At 42.0% G+C, this 23040-nt stretch overlaps 1 protein-coding gene across 1 annotated transcript in view; it reads left to right on the top strand.

Moving 5' to 3' along the window:
- The window catches only part of ACAA1 (acetyl-CoA acyltransferase 1), a 193093-nt gene that overhangs the window by 154429 nt on the left and 15624 nt on the right, over positions 1-23040 (top strand). Inside the window, exons 7-10 of the mRNA XM_068123575.2 lie at positions 9316-9423; positions 12544-12624; positions 16474-16637; positions 21392-21571. Of these exons, the coding sequence (XP_067979676.2) occupies positions 9316-9423; positions 12544-12624; positions 16474-16637; positions 21392-21571 (533 nt within the window). The remainder of the gene's footprint in view (positions 1-9315; positions 9424-12543; positions 12625-16473; positions 16638-21391; positions 21572-23040) is intronic.

Below are 23040 nucleotides of genomic sequence, written 5' to 3'. Positions count from 1 at the left end.
CCTGCCCTCTAGAAAGCCTCTGGAAAAAAGCATTATTGTATCTACTTATTTGTTTTCTTGGTCATTTCCTTTGGGACATGACTCATATTTGTTAGTAAAATCAGTGGTTTGATTAAAATTTGTTCCATATCTATGCTAAATATTTTTGCTCACAGCAATAGCAACATTTTAAATTATTTCATAGAAGTGAAGCGAGACATTGCTGAGGTTTCAGTAAGGATTAGGCTGTAAGAAAGTTGTACTTCTTGCGGTGAATAAAAAAAAAATCCAAGCACTTGAAGCATCCCTGACACCGGTCATGAAAATGGAAAATAATTTCATTGTTTCAGTTTTTTCTGTCAAAGAAAATAAGTATAAATTTTTGTGGATTACATAGGAAGCAGGGCAGGAATGCTACAAGGAACTAATAAATTCAAACAAATAAAATAAAAACCGAATCTATAAACATATAGTGACGTGTCGTTCCAGTTGCTTGGTACGAGTCGGTCAAGTCACGTCGATGTGACCGTACCGGGCAGCGGAAGTGGAAAGGCCATATTATGGCCATTCCACTTCCTATACCGTACACGTGGGACTGTCAAATCACCCAAGCGCTACTTTAATCGGGACCGTACACCTTGTCTCCAATTTATCTTATTAGGCCGAGCAAAGCAGAGAGGCACAAGGTATGTATGGTCTGGATATATAATGCTGGTAGCCATAGCCAATTAACCCTCAACGAGTTCCCCAATTACCAATGAGATTAGCATGACCCAAATTCACCCCGAGACCAGGTGTATTTAATTACCAAACTAGAACGGCACTCAGTAGAGAGCACACCTCCGCCTGGTTTGGCCGTATCACTCAATGGTGAAGAATCACTTCAAAAATTCTACTAGCTGGATCCGGATCTTCACCAAACTTTAATCGATTGTTCCTTGTCACATACATAACCTGTCAACAAGTTTCGTCCAAATCCATCCATAACATTTTGACATATCCTGCTATGTATCGTTTTTGGCCCTATCTCCAAATGGTGAAGAATCACTTGGAAAATTAAATAATTCTCATATCCGAATCCATATTCAAATCTTCAACAAAATCCAATCGAATCGTCCTTCTCAGACACACAACCTGTCCACCAAGTTTCGTCCAAACCCGTCCACAACTTTTTGAGATATCCTGCTATGTATCGTTTTTGGCCCTTTCTCCCAATGGCGTAGAATCACTTTTAAAATTCTAGTAGCCGGATCCGGATCCGGATCTTCACCAAAATCTAATCATTTCGTCCTTGTCACATACGTGACATCTCTGACAAATTTCGTCCGAATCTGTCCACAACTTTGTGAGATATTCTGTTCACAAACGGACAGACAGACAGACACACGAACAGACAGACAGCGGTGAAAACATAACCTCCTTTGGTGGACATAACCTAAAAACCTTTGGTGGCGGAGGTGACAAGGTCATGGGAGGGTTTACACGAAACAATGCTCGAACAAACGTTAGCGAGGTTCATGGTGCACCATCGCAAATCCCCATGCCTTCCACCGAAAGCAAACTTGGAAGATAGCAAAAGGTTCCACCAGGAATGACCCAAAATCAAATTTTGAGTTACAATTTTTTTTTTCTGTTTTGACCCCTGTTACCCTAAGTCCCCACCCCGTGGGGCATGAATCAGGGGTAAAAACCAAAAAAATGTTGCATGTGTCATGGGTCCCCCAATGTTGATTGCACATACAAAATTTCATTTCAAAAAGTTTTAAAATGTGCTTGTAATTGCATTTTTCGGTATTTGACCTTTTGATCCCACCACAAAGGACGGCGCCAAAAATGCTACTGCTGTAATTATGATAAACTTCATGCCATGTGGTGTTAATAACTACCAAGTTTGATGAATATCTGCACAACCGTTTAGAAGGAGATAGCATGATGGACCGATGGGCCGGTGCTCCTGCCTCACACCTGGCTCGGCTTCACGCTGTGGAAACCAAAGCTTTCACAAACATTGGAATCTCCCGCGATGAAGTTAACTCCTAGGGCCTTTCACTCGCTCATGGCAGGCAGGTAGGTGGTCTTTCTGTCTTCCACCGACTCCTCTCCGGCCTTGCTCCCCCAGCTCTGTCTGTGCTCTGTCCCGCAAATATTCCTGCAGGACACACAAGATCTGTCAGCAACCGTTTAGTGGTTGTTGTGGACATGTCATGTTGTGGACATGTGTAGTTGTGGACATGTGTAGTTGTGGACATGTGTAGTTGTGGACATGTGTAGTTGTGGACATGTGTATGGTTAAACTGCCAAAATCAAGACTCTCTATTCACCTTCACTTTTTCATTCCTCTTTTCTCCCGCCTCTGAAACAAACTCCCTCACTCTCTTCAATCCCACTCCTCCCTCCAGGTCTTTAAAACAGCTGTTCACCACCATCTTCCCCCATCCAAAACCTTGATCTTTTCTACCCCCGTTAATTCACACTAACTCCACCTCCTTCAAATTCCATTTTCTTTCCTGAAAGTCCTAGTCGTGTCCATCTTGTTTACCCCGTGTTTCCCTTACACAGATCTCCCGATGTCCCTATTCTCTACTGTTGTGCTTCCCTCTTCACCCCCCCCCCCCCCCCCCTCTCTCTCTTGTCTCCTGCTCCCTTTATTATATGTTCTATGTGTTAGCTCTCATACGAGCCTCGACTTCGTATATAAAAAAGAGTCAGATTCAATAGAAACCATTCTAATTTTGGGTGGCATTGTCGCTTATGGCACGGTAGGGGTTAATGCTCAACTCCCAGAGAAATGGCCAAAGTGTTAAACATAACAACAACAACTATTATATTTGGTTATGTATGTTTCTTGCAAAATGTGCAATGTGTTAATTTCATCACCGACAGGAATACATATTATTTGTGTAAGATTCTGAAAACATGTTCACAAAGATTGAGTGTGCAAACCACCTTGATATACATGAGAAACACATTTCAAGAAAGTCACACGTTTGTGTTTCATTATGCCATGCATGTGTAAGGTACGAAGTTTACCTGTTAATTATATAGGATGGGTTGATGATATAGTTTTTGGATATATCTCTCTAATGTGATTTTAATTAGTGCAAAATCCCCCCAAAAATACAAAATTGATCTTGAAATTACCTTTAAATTCAAAATTGAAAAAAATTCCATGTAAAAAAACCTAAAGGTACAGGTAGTGCTCAAATTGTTCGTGTTAGCACAAGCGGCAACAACCACTGCTGTGTGACAGACTGCACCAATTTTCAGCAGTCGTATTGCGTACGGTTACCTGCGATGGACGTACGGTTACCTGCGATGGCCGGTCACAAGCATCGGTGGTTCTTTGCAGCAATGGTCATGTGGGTCATATGAAGCAATGTAAAAGCCCTGGGAGCAGAGCGTCGACGAACATGGTAAAGTGAAAATGATTGTGGGCGATTTGTCACAAATACAGTCCAAGTCCATATTTTGGACAACGTCCGCTGAACAGCACTCCGCCAACTGATGCCATCTTACCTTTTGTTTGGAAAGGTAATGTTCTGAAATTTGATGTGGGTCTGTTTTTTTTCTTCATTTAAAATAATAAAAACCCCTCCACTCAAACCTCTATTGAAGCAGATTGTTGGAATCCTGTCTCTTAATAAAAGGAAACTGGACGATGACCACATGCACCTACTTAAGCAATATTTTCAAAGTGAGGAGAACCCTGCATGCACTGTATATGTGCAATGTATTACACTGGAACACCTGATGATGCTATCTTGTTGGCATCATGCTCTACAGTATCAACTTTCTTTCCCAATTATTCCTCATATTTTTGTTAACCCCATTTCGCTTTTTTTTCTTCTTTTTTTTCTTCTTTTTTGTACACAAGATCGAGGCTCCTGTAAGACATAACATTGATCACAAAAAGACAAATTGACACATGAAACATAAAACATGACAAAGGGAGCGGGAGAACAAGATGGAGAGCAGGGACATCGGGCGATCTGTGGGAGGGAGAGGGCTTCGACGGAGGAGGCATGGGTAGGTGGGGTGGGGTGGGAGAGGTAAAAAAAAAACCGTGGACACTGCTCGGACTTCCAGGAAAGAAGTCGGAATTTCAAAACAGTGGATCTGGGGTGAATTCACTGGGATAGAAAAGATCAAGGTTTTGGATGGGGGAAGATGGTGGTGAACAGCTGTTTTAAAGACCTGGAGGGTGGAGTGGGATTGAAGAGAGTGAGGGAGTTTGTTCCAGAGGCGGGAGTAAAGAGGAATGAAAGAGTGAAGGTGAGCAGAGAGTCTTGATTTTGGCAGTTTCCCCAGAAGAGGGTTTATGATATGTATAATATGCTTCTTGATTTATGATATGTACACATGACTCAAAACTCTGCATATACATAATTACTCCTGCGAGGGAGTAATGCATTCGATCGTGTCCGTGTGTGTGTGTGTGTGTGTGTGTGTGTGTGTGTGTGTGTGTGTGTGTGTGTGTGTGCGTGCGCGTATGTGTGTTGGTATGTTCGTGTGTTTGTGAACAAGATATCTGGAGAAGTTCTGAACGGATTTGGATGAAAGTTGGTGGGATGATTGCCCTTGGGATAAGGAAGAATTGATTAGTTTTTGGTGAAGCTCAGGATATTATTCCGGATCCAGGAATTATTTGAAGGATTGTTTACCATTGGAAGATCGGGCTCAGCAGCGGCCACCCTCGGCGGGAGTATGCGCTCTACTGAGTGGCGTTCTAGTTAAAGTTTGTATTGCTTGCTATTAAAAAACATGTGATACGGTTCTGCATTTGATAGGTCAACGAGCAAAGGTGATAATTACGCCATGTATTAAAAGTACTATGATGACATTTCAATATCATAATAAACTTTAATAAAAGGTCAGAATCAAAACAATCTGGACCCCCAGAGGCGTTTGAAGGCACTTTTTAACCATGTGGGCGACATGGTATCGGTCGCAGCATGCTGGGCGAATAGACACTCAAACCAACCTCATCATTATCAACATGACTTGTATAAGGAAAGATGATAAATGCACATCAGCGAAAATAAATGAAAATAAAAACAAGAAAGACGTCATGCAGTGCATTATACTTGCAAAATCCATCCCTCCTCCAAAAAAGGTTGCCAAGGATACATCTAATTGTACATTTCATGAAGATTTATGTTGACGGTCTTAATCAAAGGTCGGTTCCTATTGGATAAAAATTGATTCTTATATCAATATAATTAGATTATATTCGTGATTTAAGAGGTTTGACCTTGAGTTGACCTTTTTACCTTAAAATATTGTTATTAAAATGAGGCACTCTGCGATTGCCGTTTAATTTTCAAGTCAATCGGATGAAAATTGATGATTTGTTCAGATGAAAATTGATGAATTTTGAAGTTTGACCTTGAATTGACCTTTTGACCTCAAAAATATTTGGTTTCCCAATGTAGTGACTTAATATGCAAATGCTGTTCAATTTTCAAGTCAATCGGATGAAAAATGACAATTTTAGAAATTAGACCTCAAGACGACCTTTGATGTTTGACATCAACATCAATAGGCTTCTTCCTTACGACCAACTCTCCCATCTGGTGAAGTTTCGTGAAGATCGGTTTAAAATTGTGACCTGCAGGCGGTTGGTGAACAAACAGACAAAAAAATAACGCACAAGACCAACCGATATACATTGTTGAAAAATCTTTGAATTTGCAAGTAATAACTATGAAGATGAAAACGAAATGAAACCATTTATTAGCCAGCACTGGCTTTCCTTTGCTAGAACTCTGCAGACATTTCATTTTGTGTTGGTGGAACAAGGTTTAAGGCTTCTGAACTAAGATTGCATCAAAAAAGATGAAACAAGTACCAATCGCTGGGGGTGAAGGTTTTGGGTGGGGGGTCCATATACTATGGCCCCCACTGTTCTCAAGATAGCAAACACAACTAATTAGATTACCCTTCCCCTATTCTGAACTAATTTTGCCCTTACTAAGAATTAATGAAAAAAAATTTTAATGGAAAAAATAATAAAAATAATAAAAACACTAAAATTTTAAAAAATAATTAATAATTACCCTTCTCATGTAGGTACATTCATTCAATATGTCAAAATCTATGGAAGAAAATTCTTTTTCTCATCAATATAACCCTCCATAGGGCCTACACTATCCCTAACAAGGTTAGTGGCGATCACTCAAGCCGTCACAGAACCTTCCTCCAACCCCACATTGCAAATTCCCCCTAAATTAAAAAAATCCATAAAAGCCAAGAACTTAATATTTTACCTGACTTCTGCTACTTCCTGTGTCTTGGACTTTTTCTTGTTATTTTTCTTTATTTTTTTATTTTGTTTTTCCTTATCTTTTTCTAAGCTTCCTTAAACCCCTTACCTAGAATGGGCGTGTGCTTTGTTTGGAACGATTTCCCCAAAAAGTAAATTTTTAAAAACTCCTTTGATTCCATTGAGAGAAAAATGAATTGAAAATGTGAAATTTGTGTCGGATTACGTCAGATTAAATCAACAGAACGTCGATCGAGGTAGAATAACCACCACGGAAAAAAGAAGCTCATGTTTTGGGCAGTAACCCCCTTTTCCTTTTCTTTTTTCCCCTTTTTTTCTTCTTTTTTTTCACCGACGAAGGGTTAAGGCCCGCAACGTCAGCTTCTCCTTTCATCCCACGACGGTTAGCATACCTGTTGATTTCAGCCATTTTTCTACCTGTCCACCGACTCGTCTTCACAAGCAAGAGCAGCTTCATTTTTTTTTTTTGGTGCAATCTGAATTCGGAAGTCCTAAGTTCTGCTGGCAACACAAAATAAAATGTCTGCAGACCCTTGACAAGAGGCCGGCAAACAAGCCACAAACACAAGGTACATCTTACTAGAATTCACCAAATGTCTGTCTGTCCGTCCGTTCGAAGGTACCGCAAAAACGGCTGAACCGATCGCAACGATATTTTGGGTGGGTAATCCTGGGACCCCCTGGAGTAAAATAGGCTATATTGTTTTTCCAATTTTTCCAATTTCCAAATTTTCCAATTTTCCAGTTTTTCCAAACACGATGGAATAATATTTACCGATATGAACAATGATGTGGTGAAATTCTACAAATACTGTTTAGATTTCGATGATTTGCGTGTGATATGATTTAACGGATGTTTATATAAATCGTTTAAAATAAAAAAAGCCTTAAATTTCTGATATTTTGCCTTTTTATTTTGGCCTCACAATTGAAGCCCCGCCCATAGGGCAGGTACCGTTGCTAGTTCATTCAATGAAAAGATTGAGATGAGACGTCAGTTTGGAGTCGCACCAGAATCCTCGGCGACACCTATGATCTTACCTTCCTGGTCAAGGCCATCAGGAGACAGTTATTTCGACGTTTTGACAATGAATGTTTGAAAAAAAAGTGTTCAAGTGTGAATTGAATGAATGAACGACCAACGGAATGAACAGCCGGCAGTGGGAGATTTTCGCACAATTGCTGTCCCACCGCCCGGTGGTGGAGCGTGAACCCCCATAAGGAACATCACGACTGGAATTGTTTGAGGAGACATCTGTTGATAGTAACAACCTTTTCCAAAACCTCCATTTCCATGAAGCAAGAGGAATTTCACAGAGGAAGAAAAAAAAGCCTCAATTTCTGGAATTTGTTGATCGTAAACAAACATCAATAATACACAATGACTGGATTAATAACGTGCCATGTTTCAATCCCTGGGGTATGATGGTATATGAAGTGCTTAAAGTTTGTTATCAAAGATAACGATTTTGTTTTGAAAATATTCATTTTGACAACAAATATCAGGGCCAACCTTCAGGTGTTAAAACCACAATTATCCATTCTTTTTATTATTTCTGCAATATGATTTGGTTTGCTGATTGATATAATTGACTGGAGGCTCTTGGTACAACAAATAGTCTTTGGGATTAATTTTGAGAGCATATAATTGCAGCAGAAACTAGAACGGCACTCAGTAGAGAGCATACCTCCACCTGGTTGGCCATATCACTCAATGGTGAAGAATCACTTAAAATTAAATAATTCTCATATCCGAATCCATATTCAGATCTCACAAAAATCGAATAGATTCTTCCTTGTCACACGCACAACTTGTCCACCAAGTTTCGTCCAAATCCATCCATAACTTTTTGAGATATCCTGCTATGTATTGTTTTTGGCCATATCTCCCAATGGTGAAAAATCACTTTAGAAATTAAATAATTCTCATATCCAAATCCGTATTCAGATCTTCACCAAAATCTAATCTATTTGTCCTTGTCAGACACCCAACCGGCCTACCAAGTTTTGTCCAAATCCGTCCATAACTTTTTGAGATATCCTGCTATGTATTGTTTTTGGCCCTATCTCCCAATGGTGAAGAATCACTTAAAAATTAAATAATTCTCATATCCGAATCCATATTCAGATCTTCACCAAAATGTAATCTATTTGTCCTTGTCAGACACCCAACCGGTCTACCAAGTTTTGTCAAAATCCGTCCACAACTTTTTGAGATATCCTGCTATGTATGGTTTTTGGCCCTTTCTCCCAATGGTGAAGAATCACTAAAAATTAAATAATTCTCATATCCGAATCCATATTCAGATCTTCACCAAAATCTAATCTATTTGTCCTTGTCAGACACCCAACCGGTCTACCAAGTTTTGTCCAAATCCGTCCACAACTTTTTGAGATATCCTGCTATGTATTGTTTTTGGCCCTATCTCCCAATGGTGAAGAATCACTTAAAAATTAAATAATTCTCATATCCAAATCCATGTTCAGATCTTCACCAAAATCTAATCTATTTGTCCTTGTCACACACACAACATGTCCAACAAATTTCGTCCAAATCCGTCCTCAACTTTTTGAGATATCCTGTTATGTATCGTTTTTGGCCCTTTCTCCCAATGGTGAAGAATCACTTTAAAAATTCTAGTAGCCGGATCCGAATCTTCACCAAAATCTAATCATTTCGTCCTTGTGACATACGCTACATCTCTGCCAAATTTCGTCCGAATCCGTCGACAACTCTTTGAGATATTTTGTTTACAAACAAACAAACAGACAAACAGACAGGGGTGAAAACATAACCTCCATCGACCTTTGGTGGCGGAAATAATAAAAGAAAAGCAAGCACGTTTAGAAACTTTTACAATTGATTTCAACTTACCTTTTTGTTCTTTGCCCTAATTTTATCAAAATTCATCTCAAAGGCTCTTCTTCTTTGTTATTCTTCTTCAATACACATATTTTTATTACGTTTTCTAATTGAGCTTATTTTGCTTGTTGACGTCGGTTATGGAAGGTATTTTCAGATCATTGACTTGATGTAAACTTTTTCGTTGCAGCGTAGAAAGCATGTCCCACCGCAGTGTGGCAGACCCTCAGAGTATCGGCGACATCAGTGCAGCGGCCTTTGATCAGGATGCAACACGTGACTGCCTCCTGCCCATGGGGTAAGCTCGAGCTGGCTTGGCAGACTCGACACACTCCTTTCTTCCTGGTGGGCATCGTGGTGGCTGTATCTGATTGGCTCCCACAATAACTCCATTGCATTCGAAGCAACAGCTTGCCTTTTGTCATCCTAAGCAAGCTTGGTTGCAGTATTATCACTCAAATAACCTTCCCCCGGGTATACCCCGCACATAGGTAAAAAGTGCCCACGCATGGGTATACCCCGCACCTAGGTAAAAAGTGCCCATGCACGGGTATACCCCGCACATAGGTAAAAAGTGCCCACGCACGGGTTTACCCCGCACCTAGGTAAAAAGTGCCCACGCACGGGTATACCCCGCACCTAGGTAAAAAGAGCCCACACAGGGGTTTACCCCGCACATAGGTAAAAAGTGCCCACGCATGGGTATACCCCGCACCTAGGTAAAAAGTGCCCATGCACGGGTATACCCCGCACATAGGTAAAAAGTGCCCACGCACGGGTTTACCCCGCACCTAGGTAAAAAGTGCCCACGCACGGGTATACCCCGCACCTAGGTAAAAAGAGCCCACACAGGGGTTTACCCCGCACCTAGGTAAAAAGTGCCCATGCATGGGTATACTCTGCACCTAGGTAAAAAGTGTCCACGCACAAGTATACCCCGCACCTAGGTAAAAAGAGCCCACGCACGGGTTTACCCCGCACCTAGGTAAAAAGTGCCCATGCACAGGTATACCCCGCACCTAGGTAAAAAGTGCCCACACACGGGTATACCCCGCACCTAGGTAAAAAGTGCCCACGCACGGGTATACCCCGCACCTAGGTAAAAAGAGCCCACACAGGGGTTTACCCCGCACCTAGGTAAAAAGTGCCCATGCATGGGTATACTCTGCACCTAGGTAAAAAGTGTCCACGCACAAGTATACCCCACACCTAGGTAAAAAGAGCCCACGCACGGGTTTACCCCGCACCTAGGTAAAAAGTGCCCATGCACAGGTATACCCCGCACCTAGGTAAAAAGTGCCCATGCACGGGTATACTCTGCACCTAGGTAAAAAGTGTCCACGCACGAGTATACCCCGCACCTAGGTAAAAAGTGCCCATGCACGGGTATACTCTGCACCTAGGTAAAAAGAGCCCACGCACGGGTTTACCCCGCACCTAGGTAAAAAGTGCCCATGCACAGGTATACCCCGCACCTAGGTAAAAAGTGCCCACGCACGGGTATACCCCGCACCTAGGTAAAAAGTGCCCATGCACGGGTATACTCTGCACCTAGGTAAAAAGTGTCCACGCACGAGTATACCCCGCACCTAGGTAAAAAGTGCCCACGCATGGGTATACCCCACACCTAGGTATAAAGTGCCCATGCACGGGTTTACCCCGCACCTAGGTAAAAAGAGCCCACACAGGGGTTTACCCCGCACCTAGATAAAAAGTGCCCACTCACAGGTATTTGTTTAGCACCTAGGTAAAAAGAGCCCACGCACGGGTTTACCCCGCACCTAGGTAAAAAGTGCCCACGCACGGGTATACCCCACACCTCGGTAAAGGGTGCCCACGCACTGGTATACTCCGCATGCCAAGGGTGTTCGGTTCCCAAGTTTCTTGTAGAGCGCTTGCCAAGTGGATTAAGCACTCGAGCAAGCACTCCATTCACAACCGCAGATAACGAACGCTTGGCTTGGCAAGTGCAAACTAGTTGCTTGGTAACTGAACACACCCAGGGTCTGGTGCAATCCATGTCGCCATCACTCTCGTCCTCTTATTCTCAAAGAAAATGAGTCCACCTGATCGTCGGCTTTCAGTTTGGATTTGGCTGTGAAACTTTTACATTTCCCCATATTTGTGTTGACAGCAAACACTGTACGACAGCAAACACAACAACCTGCAGGGTATTTGTACATTATATAATGGGTGAGCAGTAGGATGGTTCTTAAAAATGAAAGTTAGAAAAGTCATGCTCCTAACACTTATAATGTTTTGTATGTGTGTGTGTGTGTGGATGTGTCTGTCATTTGTGTCTTCATCCTTGTGTGTGCCTGTCAGTGTGTGTCCGTCAGTGTGTGTGTGTGTGTGTGTGTTTATCCATGTGTGTACCTGTCAGTGTGTGTGTGTGTGTGTGTGTGTGTGTGTGTGTGTTCATCCATGTGTGTGCCTGTCAGTGTGTGTCCGCCAGTGTGTATGTGTGTGTATGTGTGTGTGTGTGTGTGTGTGTGTGTGTGTGTGTGTGTGTGTGTGTGTGTTCATCCATGTGTGTACCTCTGTGTGTACCTGTCAGTGTGTGTGTGTGTGTGTGTGTGTGTGTGTGTGTGTTCATCCATGTGTGTGCCTGTCAGTTCATCCATGTGTGTGCCTGTCAGTGTGTCCGTCAGTGTGTGTGTGTGTGTGTTCATCCATGTGTGTGCCTGTCAGTGTGTGTGTGTGTTTATCCATGTGTGTACCTCTGTGTGTACCTGTCAGTGTGTGTGTGTTTATCCATGTGTGTGCATGTCAGTGTGTGTGTGTTCAATGTTCATCCATGTGTGTCCGTCAGTGTGTGTGTGTGTGTTTATCCATTTGTGTCCGTCAGTGTGTGTGTGTGTGTGTGTGTGTGTGTGTTCATCCATGTGTGTCCGTCAGTGTGTGTGTGTGTGTTTATCCATTTGTGTCCGTCAGTGTGTGTGTGTGTGTGTGTGTGTGTGTGTGTGTGTGTGTGTGTGTGTGTGTTTATCCATTTGTGTCCGTCAGTGTGTGTGTGTGTGTGTGTTCATCCATGTGTGTCCGTCAGTGTGTGTGTGGGTGTTTATCAATGTGTGTACCTCTGTGTGTGCGTGTCAGTGTGTGTGTGTGTGTGTGTTTATCCATGTGTGTCCGTCAGTGTGTGTGTGGGTGTGTGTGTGTGTGTGTGTGTTTATCCATGTGTGTCCGTCAGTGTGTGTGTGTGTGTGTTTATCCATGTGTGTCCGTCAGTGTGTGTGTGTGTGTGTGTGTGTGTGTGTGTGTGTGTGTGTTTATCCATGTGTGTCCGTCAGTGTGTGTGTGGGTGTTTATCAATGTGTGTACCTCTGTGTGTGCGTGTCAGTGTGTGTCGTGTGTGTAGATGTATGCTATGTTCCGTGTCTCCAACAGCCTCGTCATTTGTGTGCAATCTGTGCTGCAGAATCACCTCGGAGAACGTTGCGGAGCGCTTTGGTGTTTCCCGAGAGAAACAGGACGCCTTCGCGCTCGCTTCACACCACAAGTAAGGAAATCGTCTCGGTGTCTGAACCTGCCTGAGAACATTCGTTGTGAATTGTGATCAAACTATTCCACAGACATCGACTTTGAAGTTTTCAGTGCATCAAATGAAGTGGCTACGAAGAGGAGCATAACGGCTGCCCTTTAATGCAGGTTTTGTACGAGGATCTGGGCTCGGGGGAGAATTCGACAACAAATTGATAACAGATTACAAAATAAAATACCTTCTGCTTGACATCTCACACCTGTCCCGTGTGGCACAATAATTTCAAATTTACACTTGGAATCACCGGGATGAAAACGATGCGCCTCATTTAAACTCTTCATATACAACAAAATCACCTTTTTCCTTGACGGTGATTTCCCTGTAGTTCATTGGAACATTGGAAGTTCATTGGAAATTTGCATTTTTATGTTTTCAAACAAACAATTCCAAACTTTTTTATGAACATGAATGTTTGATCACCATTGAACATGTGCGTACCGTCTCCAGTTCGGTTCCACCGTCATGGATGACGATGCATGTTTCAAGGTAATGATCGTCTTCCCAAGTTCAGGTAATAATTCAGAAAAATAAAATTGTCCACAGGTTAAGTTTCCTCCGCTGAAATGCACAAAATTCACAGCACGACAGGTGCAAGAATTGCAATAGCACCAAATGGAAATTGTCGAAAGAGATCCTCCGAATATCAAATGTTTGAGCTGCAATGGGTTTTCTATGGAACCAGAAAAAGTAATCAAATGTTTTTTCCCCCTTTTTCCGTGATATAGAGTGGGGTAGGTGCGAAGATGCCGAACTAGCTTAGCAACAGGCCATCGGTTCAAATAGCACTGAAGGAATCGGTATTAAACATTTTGATTCGATGCTTCTGGAAACAATCTGGTCTGCAGGAGAATGATCGGGCCAGACTCAGGAGAATGACCATGTCATTCCAGCTGGTGCTCATAAACGATTCTTTTGGAATGGGTAATCTACCTGCCCCACCTGTTCTGGTCGACTCTTCAGGGAAACTTGCGGTGGGCATTAACATTCTAACTAGAAAGCATCCGAAAATGCAAAACCCGTCAGCATCCGTTTATATTCATATGTCTTCTTCTTCTTCCGTATGCTCAAAATAACGAAAACGGTTTATGAAAATTGATGATTTATGCAGCCTTGACCTTTGAGCTTTAAATCTAAAAAAAATCTTCTAGCTTTTGATTGGTGAACCAATTATGTAACCGAATATGCAAATTCTTAAAATTTCAGGTCAATTGGATGAAAAGTGACCATTGTATGTGATGCTGACCTTTGACCTTTTGACAAAATTATTCATTTTTCTTCTCCATATTCTCATAATAAACTGTTGAAAATATGATGACAAAACACAAATGGAAAATTTAAATTTCAGGTCAATTGGATGAAAATTGAGGATTTTAGGTGACAGTGACCTTAAACCTCTTGACCTTTTGAAATTTGATTGGCTTTTGATCTAAAAAAAAATATTCCAGGTTTTGATTGGTGAACCAATTAAATTCTTAAAATTTCAGGTCAATTGGATGAAAAGTGACGATTTTATTTGATGCTGACCTTTAACCTTTTGACAAAATTATTAATTTGTCTTCTCCATATTCTCATAATAAACTGTTGAAAATATGATGACAAAACTCAAATGGGAAATTTAAATTTCAGGTCAATTGGATGAAAATTGAGGATTCTAGGTGACGCTGACCTTAAACCTTTTGACCTTTTGAAATTTGATTGGCTTTTGATCTAAAAAAAAAAAATTCTAGCTTTTGAATGGTGAACCAATTATGTAACCGAATATGCAAATTCTTAAAATTTCAGGTCAATTGGATGAAAAGAGATCATTTTATGTGATGCTGACCTTTAACCTTTTAACCTTTTGACAAAATTATTCATTTTTCTTCTCCAGATTCTCATAATAAACCTTTGTTGAAAATATGATGACAAAACTCAAATGGGAAATTTAAATTTCAGGTCAATTGAATGAAAATTGTGGATTTTAGTTGATGCTGACCTTTTGACCTTTTGAAATTTGATTGGCTTTTGATCTAAAAAAAGAAAAAATCTTCTAGCTTTTGATTGGTGAACCAATTATGTAACCCAATATGCAAATTCTTATTTCAGGTCAATTGGATGAAAAGAGATCATTTTATGTGATGCTGACCTTTAACCTTTTAACCTTTTGACAAAATTATTCATTTTTCTTCTCCAGATTCTCATAATAAACCTTTGTTGAAAATATGATGACAAAACTCAAATGGGAAATTTAAATTTCAGGTCAATTGAATGAAAATTGTGGATTTTAGTTGACGCTGACCTTTTGACCTTTTGAAATTTGATTGGCTTTTGATCTAAAAAAAGAAAAAATCTTCTAGCTTTTGATTGGTGAACCAATTATGTAACCCAATATGCAAATTCTTATTTCAGGTCAATTGGATGAAAAGTGACGATTTTATGTGATGCTGACCTTTAACCATTTGACCTTTTGACAAAATTATTCATTTTTATTCTCCATATTCTCATAATAAACTTTTGTTGAAAATATTATGACAAAACTCAAATGGGAAATTTAAATTTCAGGTCAATTGGATGAAAATTGAGGATTTTAGGTGATGCTGACCTTAAACCTTTTGAACTTTTGACAAAGTTATTAATTTGTCTTCTCCATATTCTCATAAGAAACCTTTGTTGAAAATTTGATGACAAAACTCAAACGGTAAATTTAAATTTCAGGTCAATTGGATGAAAATTGAGGATTTTAGGTGATGCTGACCTTAACCCTTTTGACCTTTTGAAATTTGATTGGCTTTTGATGTAAAAAAAAAAAATTCTAGCTTTTGATTGGTGAACCAATTATGTAACCCAATATGCAAATTCTTAAAATTTCAGGTCAATTGGTTGAAAAGTGATGATTTTATGTGATGCTGACATTTAACCTTTTGACCTTTTGACAAAATTATTCATTTGCCTTCTCCATATCGTATTATAAAAGAGCAAACGTATATGGTGATGTTTGTATGTTTATTTGTGAACAAAACGTCTTCAAATAAAATTAACACCCAAAACACGGTCCGTAAACTCTTAATTACGTACTGTATTTTTTTTTTTTTTTTTTTTTTTATACTGTACTGTTGGAATATACTGTACCTTTTGACCCTTTAGACTGCTGAGACCCCTCAGACCTTTGACGACCCTTTAAGTCCCCCACGACCCTTAAGACCACCAAGATCCTGAATACCCAAAATACCCTTAAAGGACCCAAAATACCCAAAAGACCTAAAATACCCCCAAAGATCCTCAAAGACTCAGAGGAATGAAAAGACCCGTAAGAACTAAAAGCCCCTGAAGACCCAAAACACCCCAAAGACACAAAATATCCTTTAAGGTCCAGAGGATCCAAAAGACCCAAAATATCCTGAAGACCCAGAAGTCCCTGAAGACCCAAAAGTCCCTGAAGACCCAATTTTGCCCACTCTCCCCCACCATCCCCCAATCACCATCCACCCCATCCCCCCTCCACTATTCCCCCAATTCCCCCACTATCCCCAATCCACCATCACCATCACTAACCCCCACCCACCATTCCCACCATCCCTCACTGCCTGAGAAAGCAGGCATGGTCAAAGATGCCTATCCCTCTGAAAGGACGTGTGGTGAGGTGCGCGGAGTGCGACGAGTCACTCACGCTAGTTCTCATAATAAAGCTTTGTTGAAAATTTGATGGCAAAACTCAAATGGTAAATTTAAATTTCAGGCTATTTGGAGATCTTAAGCCAGCCGCCTTAACTGTTAAGCCAACACCAGATTTAAGATATATCTTCTTACCTGTTTGATGTGTGCCCATAGGGCAGCTCGAGCCACCAGGCTGCACCTCTTCCAGGAAGAAATTGTGCCGATGCAGTCATCTGGGGTGCTGGTGGAGGAGGATGAGGGCATACGGCCTAACACAACGATGGAAACACTGGCCCGTATCCCACCGGCCTTTAAAGAAAATGGGACCACAACTGCAGGTTTCTTGTTTTTTTGTACACATAGTTGAGGCTCATGAAAGAGCTAGTACATTGAACAGATTAGGAAGCAACAGAACAAAAGGAACAGTGGAGAGAGGGGGACCCACCAACCGCAGAATTGAAGGCCAATATAGAGAAAGACTTGGACAAAGGAAAGGACACATGAGGTGGACAAGATGGATAGAGAAGGAAGCTCTCAGGAAGGACAACTGGAAATTTGTAAGGAGGGGGGTGTGGGTGGAAAAAGGGGGGAGGGGTTAACAAGGCTAGAACGATCTGAGATGGTGGTGAACAGCTGTCTTGAAGACCTAGACAGAAGAATGACATTGAAGCAGATGTGGAGGTTGGTTCCACAGGTGAGAAAATAGAGGAATAAATGAGTGGTGAGTAGTGATCCTGGATGTAGGTAGTTTTTCACCAGAAGGTGGTTAATGGTGGACCGTGTTTGCCCTTCACAAACCTTGGAAAGGGGGAGGGAAGGGGGGGATCACAGAAAGAGCAGAGGGTGCAAGACCAGAAAGGAGGCAGTAGAAGAGACCACTGACCTGTCCTCAATGGAAAAGTGATAGTCCCATTGACTCCGCTTCATTGCTGGAAATTCCAATTATCTTGACGGCCTTGGTTTCCATGGTGTCAAGCTGACCTAGAGGTGTGGCAGGGGAGCCAGCCCAAAGGGGGGGGGGGGGGGGGGAAACTCCATCAAGTTGCGGTTGAAGGCCTTGTAGGTGAACAGTACAGGTGTGCCAAGGAAGGACGTTGCACAAGGAAGGACCCAGTCTGCACCTGGCTTTGGAGGCCAACTTTAAAATGTAGTTTGCCCAAGGTTCACAAGATTAAAATGTTACACTTTTGTTGACTTTGGAAAATAGGCCTGCTGGTGGAGCAGAGCCTGTTTTGAAGGTAGAAGTTTTTCATTTGAGTAAAACTAGAATATTTAAGAGCCGTCGCTTCACTGACAGGAATACCAATCTTATAGATAGAAATGGATTTACATATGCACGTGAGAGGAATATTTGAGGTCACGTGCGTCTTACCCTCCGTAAAGCACCATGTCGCCTCAGTCCGCCAACCCTCGAGGAGAAGAGGGAAAACCTGCCATTTTTGCTTACGTCATAAATAGATGGAATAGTGTTTTAACCAACTGGTTTTCAGAGATAATAAATAAAAATTAACTTTCTCCCTTTAGAAATATCACCTGCTTATTGTTCGTATCCTTTTCTCACCTGTGTTGCAAGTAGAGCACTGGCCCATGTCCCACCGGCCTTTAAAGGCTTTGTGATGCTTTAAGGCGGTGTATAATCAGAAATACTGTTTGATAGGGCGAAATATCACTGTTGTATGAATAAGATGGAAATGTTGATTGAACGAGACTCGCCATTATGAAAAGTGAAGAAGAAGTTGAAGGAAGAAGGGTTTTTGTTTGAATTTAAATTTAAACTGGCCCATCTATCCTCACCTTACTCAACTATATAAACCATACTGTTTGCAGATTGCCTGACATCTGATTGATAAAAAGATGGCGATCAGAATTGATGGCGAGCATAAGTTACGGCGTATAAATCCTCTATAGGACAATTGTCGATGGACGGACGCACGCACTCACACATAGACAGAGCTTTTTATATATTCTAGATTTGTCCATTTTATGCTCTTCTCTCTCTCTCTCTCTCTCTCTCTCTCTCTCTCTCCCTCTCTCTCCCTCTCTCTCCCTCTCTCTCCCTCTCTCTCCCTCTCTCTCCCTCTCTCTCCCTCTCCCTCTCCCTCTCCTCATGGCTGGTTCATTCAGTAAAGACCTGCACTGATTGACATCCATTTTTAAACCTTTCACATTACTCAAAACAAATGTGCATGAGATGTGTATTACTAAACTGAACAGCTATAATTTCCTGAGTTTCAGCTCTTTTGACACTTTCTTTGACCATACGCTTCAGGAATTGTCTTGGAAGAGCATCATTGAATATGGAAGATCATACGCTTCAGGAAAATTATTGCCACGACCACATGACAAACCCTTCGGAAGTTTGTCAGAGGGGAGAGTTTAGAGGTAGCTTTTCGGTATTTTTTCTCTATGAAATGTGAGGCTCATGAAAGAAAAAGGTTGAATTGACAGCACAGTAGCAGGGAAACAATTAGACGCAACCAGTAAGGGGAATGAACTAACAGGGAAAGAAGAGAGAGAGAGAGAGAGAGAAGAGAGAGAAAAGGAAACACTGAAACTAGTAACTAAGATGGTTGGGGTTGGAAGGGTTAATGGGGGAATGAAGATCTCACGGGTCAAGATAACTTGAGTTGTCGGTGCACTGGTTGCTTGAAACTCTGGAGGGAAGAATGGGAAAGAACGGTCTCTGGAAGATGATTCCATAGATGGGAGAAGTAAGGAATAAAGGAGTTAAGGGGTGCAGTCTACCTGAAATTGGGAAGTTTCACCAGTAGGGGGTTACTGGAAGAATGCCTCCTGAAGTTCCTCGAGAGGGTGGAAAGACTGAGAGACAGGAGAGGGAGCAAAATTGGAGAAGAGGTGGTTAAAAAAACAAAACGGACCACCTGCTTTCCTACGATGGAAAAGCAACAGATCTTGTGCTTCGGCCTCATCATGAGAGATGCAAATAATGTTGAAAGCTTTAAATTCCACAGAATGCAGGAGCGACAGATGTGATTCTCGGGTGTCAGCCTATAGAGGAGAGCAGTATTTCATTGAACTACGGACGAAGGCCTTGTAGACTGTGAGTAGCTCTGATTTCCCAAGGAAAGACTTGGATCAATGGAGGATGCCCAGTCTATGGCTGGCTTTGAAGGCCAGTTTCCAATGTGGTTGGTTCAGAAGTCATGGCTGATGGTGCAGCCTAGAAGTTTAAAATATTGAACCTCTTCCAGTGGCTGACCAAGGAATAGGTGAGTGAGTTTGACGATCCTTCTGGAGCAAGAGGGCAAGACGGTGAGATTTTCCAGGATTGAAGGACAATTACCAGCATCTAATCAACTCCAGATAAGTACAATAATGTAACTACAGTATGTTTAACAATTGAATGGAGTACTGGAATGACACAATGTGAAGTCATATGCCAAAAGGAACAGAGGGTTTTCCAGAATCTTTCCAGAATCTGACAGCCAAAAGGAACAGAGAGAGGTCACTTGTGCCCAAGACACTGACTTGCAAAACCCCAGCCTCCTTTGGGAGAGGAAAGGGTTCCATTGATATCAACATGCTGACTTGCATGCCTGGAGGAAGTCAGAAATCCTGGGATAAAGGCAGCCTTCCGTGCCACAGCCAGAGAGCTTAGCAAGCAAAGCAGGATGCCAGAGTGCGTAAAATGCATGACATATGTCTCAGGAGATGGTTCTGACCTCCTGTTTGAGATTTAGGGTCTCCAACTATTGCTGAGAGGAGCAGCAGCATATCCAGAGTTGTGTGACTGGGCCAGAATCCAAACTGAAGGTCAGACATTAGGTTGATTGAAAACAGGAAAGACTCCACATCAGCAGCAATTATGGATTCCATGACTTTGCTTGTAATTGCAAGTAAGCTTCCTGGCCTGTCGTTGATAGGATCTCTTTTTTGCACCCTTCTTGTAGACTGGAGTGATGTTTGCTGACTTTCAGGCCAATGGGAGGTGGCCAAATGGAGGACAGACTGAATCAAGTGGACAAAGGAGAAGCAAGAATGGCAGAGCAGGATTTGAGATCATGAGCAATGATCCCAACAGGTCCCATCATTGAAGAAGGGTCAAGGCCAGACAGAACTTTCTCCATCTTCTCGGGTGAGAAGGATGCAATGTCCAGCAGGCAGTGGGTAATACGGGGACAGAGCAGGATGTATCGGGCATATGAAATTTGGTGGCAAACACAACATGCCGCCTTATATCGGGCAGAGTCTGCTGTATTGCTGTTTGGGGTGAGGAAGGCTAGGGTATGGTGGGGGAGCAAACACCAGTGACTGGCTTGACAAGGCCCCAACCCTTCTTGGTGGATGGAGACTGGTTGGAGATTTTAGCCGTGAGGTTTGTAAGATGACATTTTCTGGCTTTCCTGTGGGTGGACGCACACTTATTCCACCCTAACAACTAACCCTAACCCTATATCGGGCAGAGTCTGCTGTATTGCTGTTTGGGGTGAGGAAGGCTAGGGTAGTAGGGTATGGTGGGGGAGCAAACACCAGTGACTGGCTTGGCAAGGCCCCACCATGGCTTGATGGATGGAGACTGGTTGGAGATTTTATCCGTGAGGTTTGTAAGATGACATTTTCTGGCTTTCCTGTGGGTGTGGGTGGACGCACACTTATTGCGAACCTTACCGAATGAATGAATGCTGTGATGGAGATGGTGTTCCAATCCTTTTGTGATGGCAGATTACAATCCCTGCAAGTTGACCTCGGCGAAGTCATATTACGTGTAGTTGAGGTTGCTCTTTTACAATAACCAGAGAGATCTGGACTTAAACAATTCGATAATTGTCAGAAGAGGATCAGGGTATTGATATTGGACGGAATGTTAGTCATTACTAGGTGCAGAAATCTGGGTTGGGAAGTTTACAGATTGAGTCAGACCCGCAATGGCAGATGCGTTCCACACGATACTTTGAAAAATAGGTTGGCACTTATTGGTGTGTGCACATGCATCCTGTAAACTGTATCTTTCCCTCCAATCTCCATTTTGTGTTCTTTGCACTCAAAGTATTCTCCACCAATGACCGAGTTGTTTTCTCTCTTCCCTACGTTCTGCGACGAAATGACACGCATCCCCTGCTGCTCCTACTAGGCAATTCGAGCCAGCTGAGCGATGGTGCAGCAGCGGTGCTTCTTGCTCGTCGGGGAACTGCCAATGCCTTGGGCCTTCCAGTCCTTGGCGTGCTACGCTCTTTTGCCGTATTGGGCGTACCACCCGCCGTCATGGGGATTGGGCCGGCATATGCCATTCCCGCTGCCCTCAAAAAGTGTGGTGAGTTGTGATTACAAGTAAAATAAGTTTGCAGTCATGGCGTATCATTTGTCCACAAAATTCCTACGGGCCGTGTGAAAAGACCGGTACTCCACATCACCGTTTTTGGATAGAATTATACAATACCTCGATCAGCTACACAGATTTTACATCTTTGGATGAATTAACTATTAAAAAAAAAAAGTTCATTGCTTCCCGTCATTATGAAAGCCCCAGAAAAAAAGAGCTTTCATCCATAGCTCTTACTCATATTGAGATTTTGTACATTTTCAGCTTTTATCCATTATTATTGATATGGGCAAGGCAGGCAAGCTTGGTACAATTGGACCTCACCCCTTATAAAGGGAAGAGGAGGAGAACAAGAACAACCAGAACTGCGAGCGGTGATGTCAGGCTTCCAGACAATATGGCCACCATATCACATGACTGATGATGTCATCATTTTCAATAAATTTTCCTCAGGAGTAATGGATCATATCTGTAAATTTTGGTTTGGGTCGGTTAAGCGGTTCTGGAGATATAGAATTTCAATTTTTTCCTTAAATCCAAGATGGCCACCATACGATGTGACTGATGATGTCATAGTTTGAAAAACAATTCCTCGTGTAGTCAATCATACTTGTGAAGTTTCGGATTAATCCGTTTAGTGCTTCTGGAGATATGGATTTTCGAATAATTTTTCCTTAAATCCAAGATGACCACCATACCACGTGACTGATGATGTCATTGTTTAGAAATATTTTTCCCACATCAGTAGTCGAGCATATGTATGACATTTCACATTGATCTGTTGAGCGGTACTCCAGAATTATTATTTTTTCCTTAAAAACAAAATGGCAGCCAAATCACATGACTGATGACGTCATAGTTTGCAAATATTTTCCCCCATCGGATCGGAATGTAAACATGAGTTCCAAGTTTCGTCTCGATCGGACAAGCGGTTTCGGAGAAGTGGTTTTTTAAGTTTTATTTTTGAATCCAATATGGCCGCCATACCACGTGACCGATGAGATGACATCTTTTCGCAAACTTTTATCACCATGGCTAAGCGATCACATTTGTAAAATTTTGCGTTGATCCGTTCAGCGGTTCTGGAGAAGAAGATGTTTAAGGTTTATGACATTATAGGCAATGGCACCCAATGTAAGTCAAAATTGCTTCCGGTTTGCAATTGCAAAAAAGAACAATAGGCTTCCGGTGGGAACCTCACCGGAAGCCTAATAAGATAGGGGGCGATAAAACACGGATTTGACAATGAAATCAATGGCAATTTGACAATCAATCCCCCAATGACTTCCGCAAGACTCATTTTGTTTCCCAGTTGCGCTTTCTTGTGTGCCAGAGTCGGCGCAAACAACAGCTTGGCATCACATGATGCATGCACTGTGAGGTTTTGGAATCTGTATGGACGTACGAGTGGAGACAGCACAACATGGGGCATACTGTTGTTAGAGCAACTGCGTTGTTGT

The sequence above is a fragment of the Myxine glutinosa genome, chromosome 7, assembly GCF_964187855.1.
Source record: "Myxine glutinosa chromosome 7, kmMyxGlut1.1, whole genome shotgun sequence".
In the NCBI taxonomy this organism is placed as follows: domain Eukaryota; kingdom Metazoa; phylum Chordata; class Myxini; order Myxiniformes; family Myxinidae; genus Myxine; species Myxine glutinosa.
Note: the sequence above shows the minus strand (reverse complement) of the source record. Positions and strands in the feature narration are given on the sequence as shown.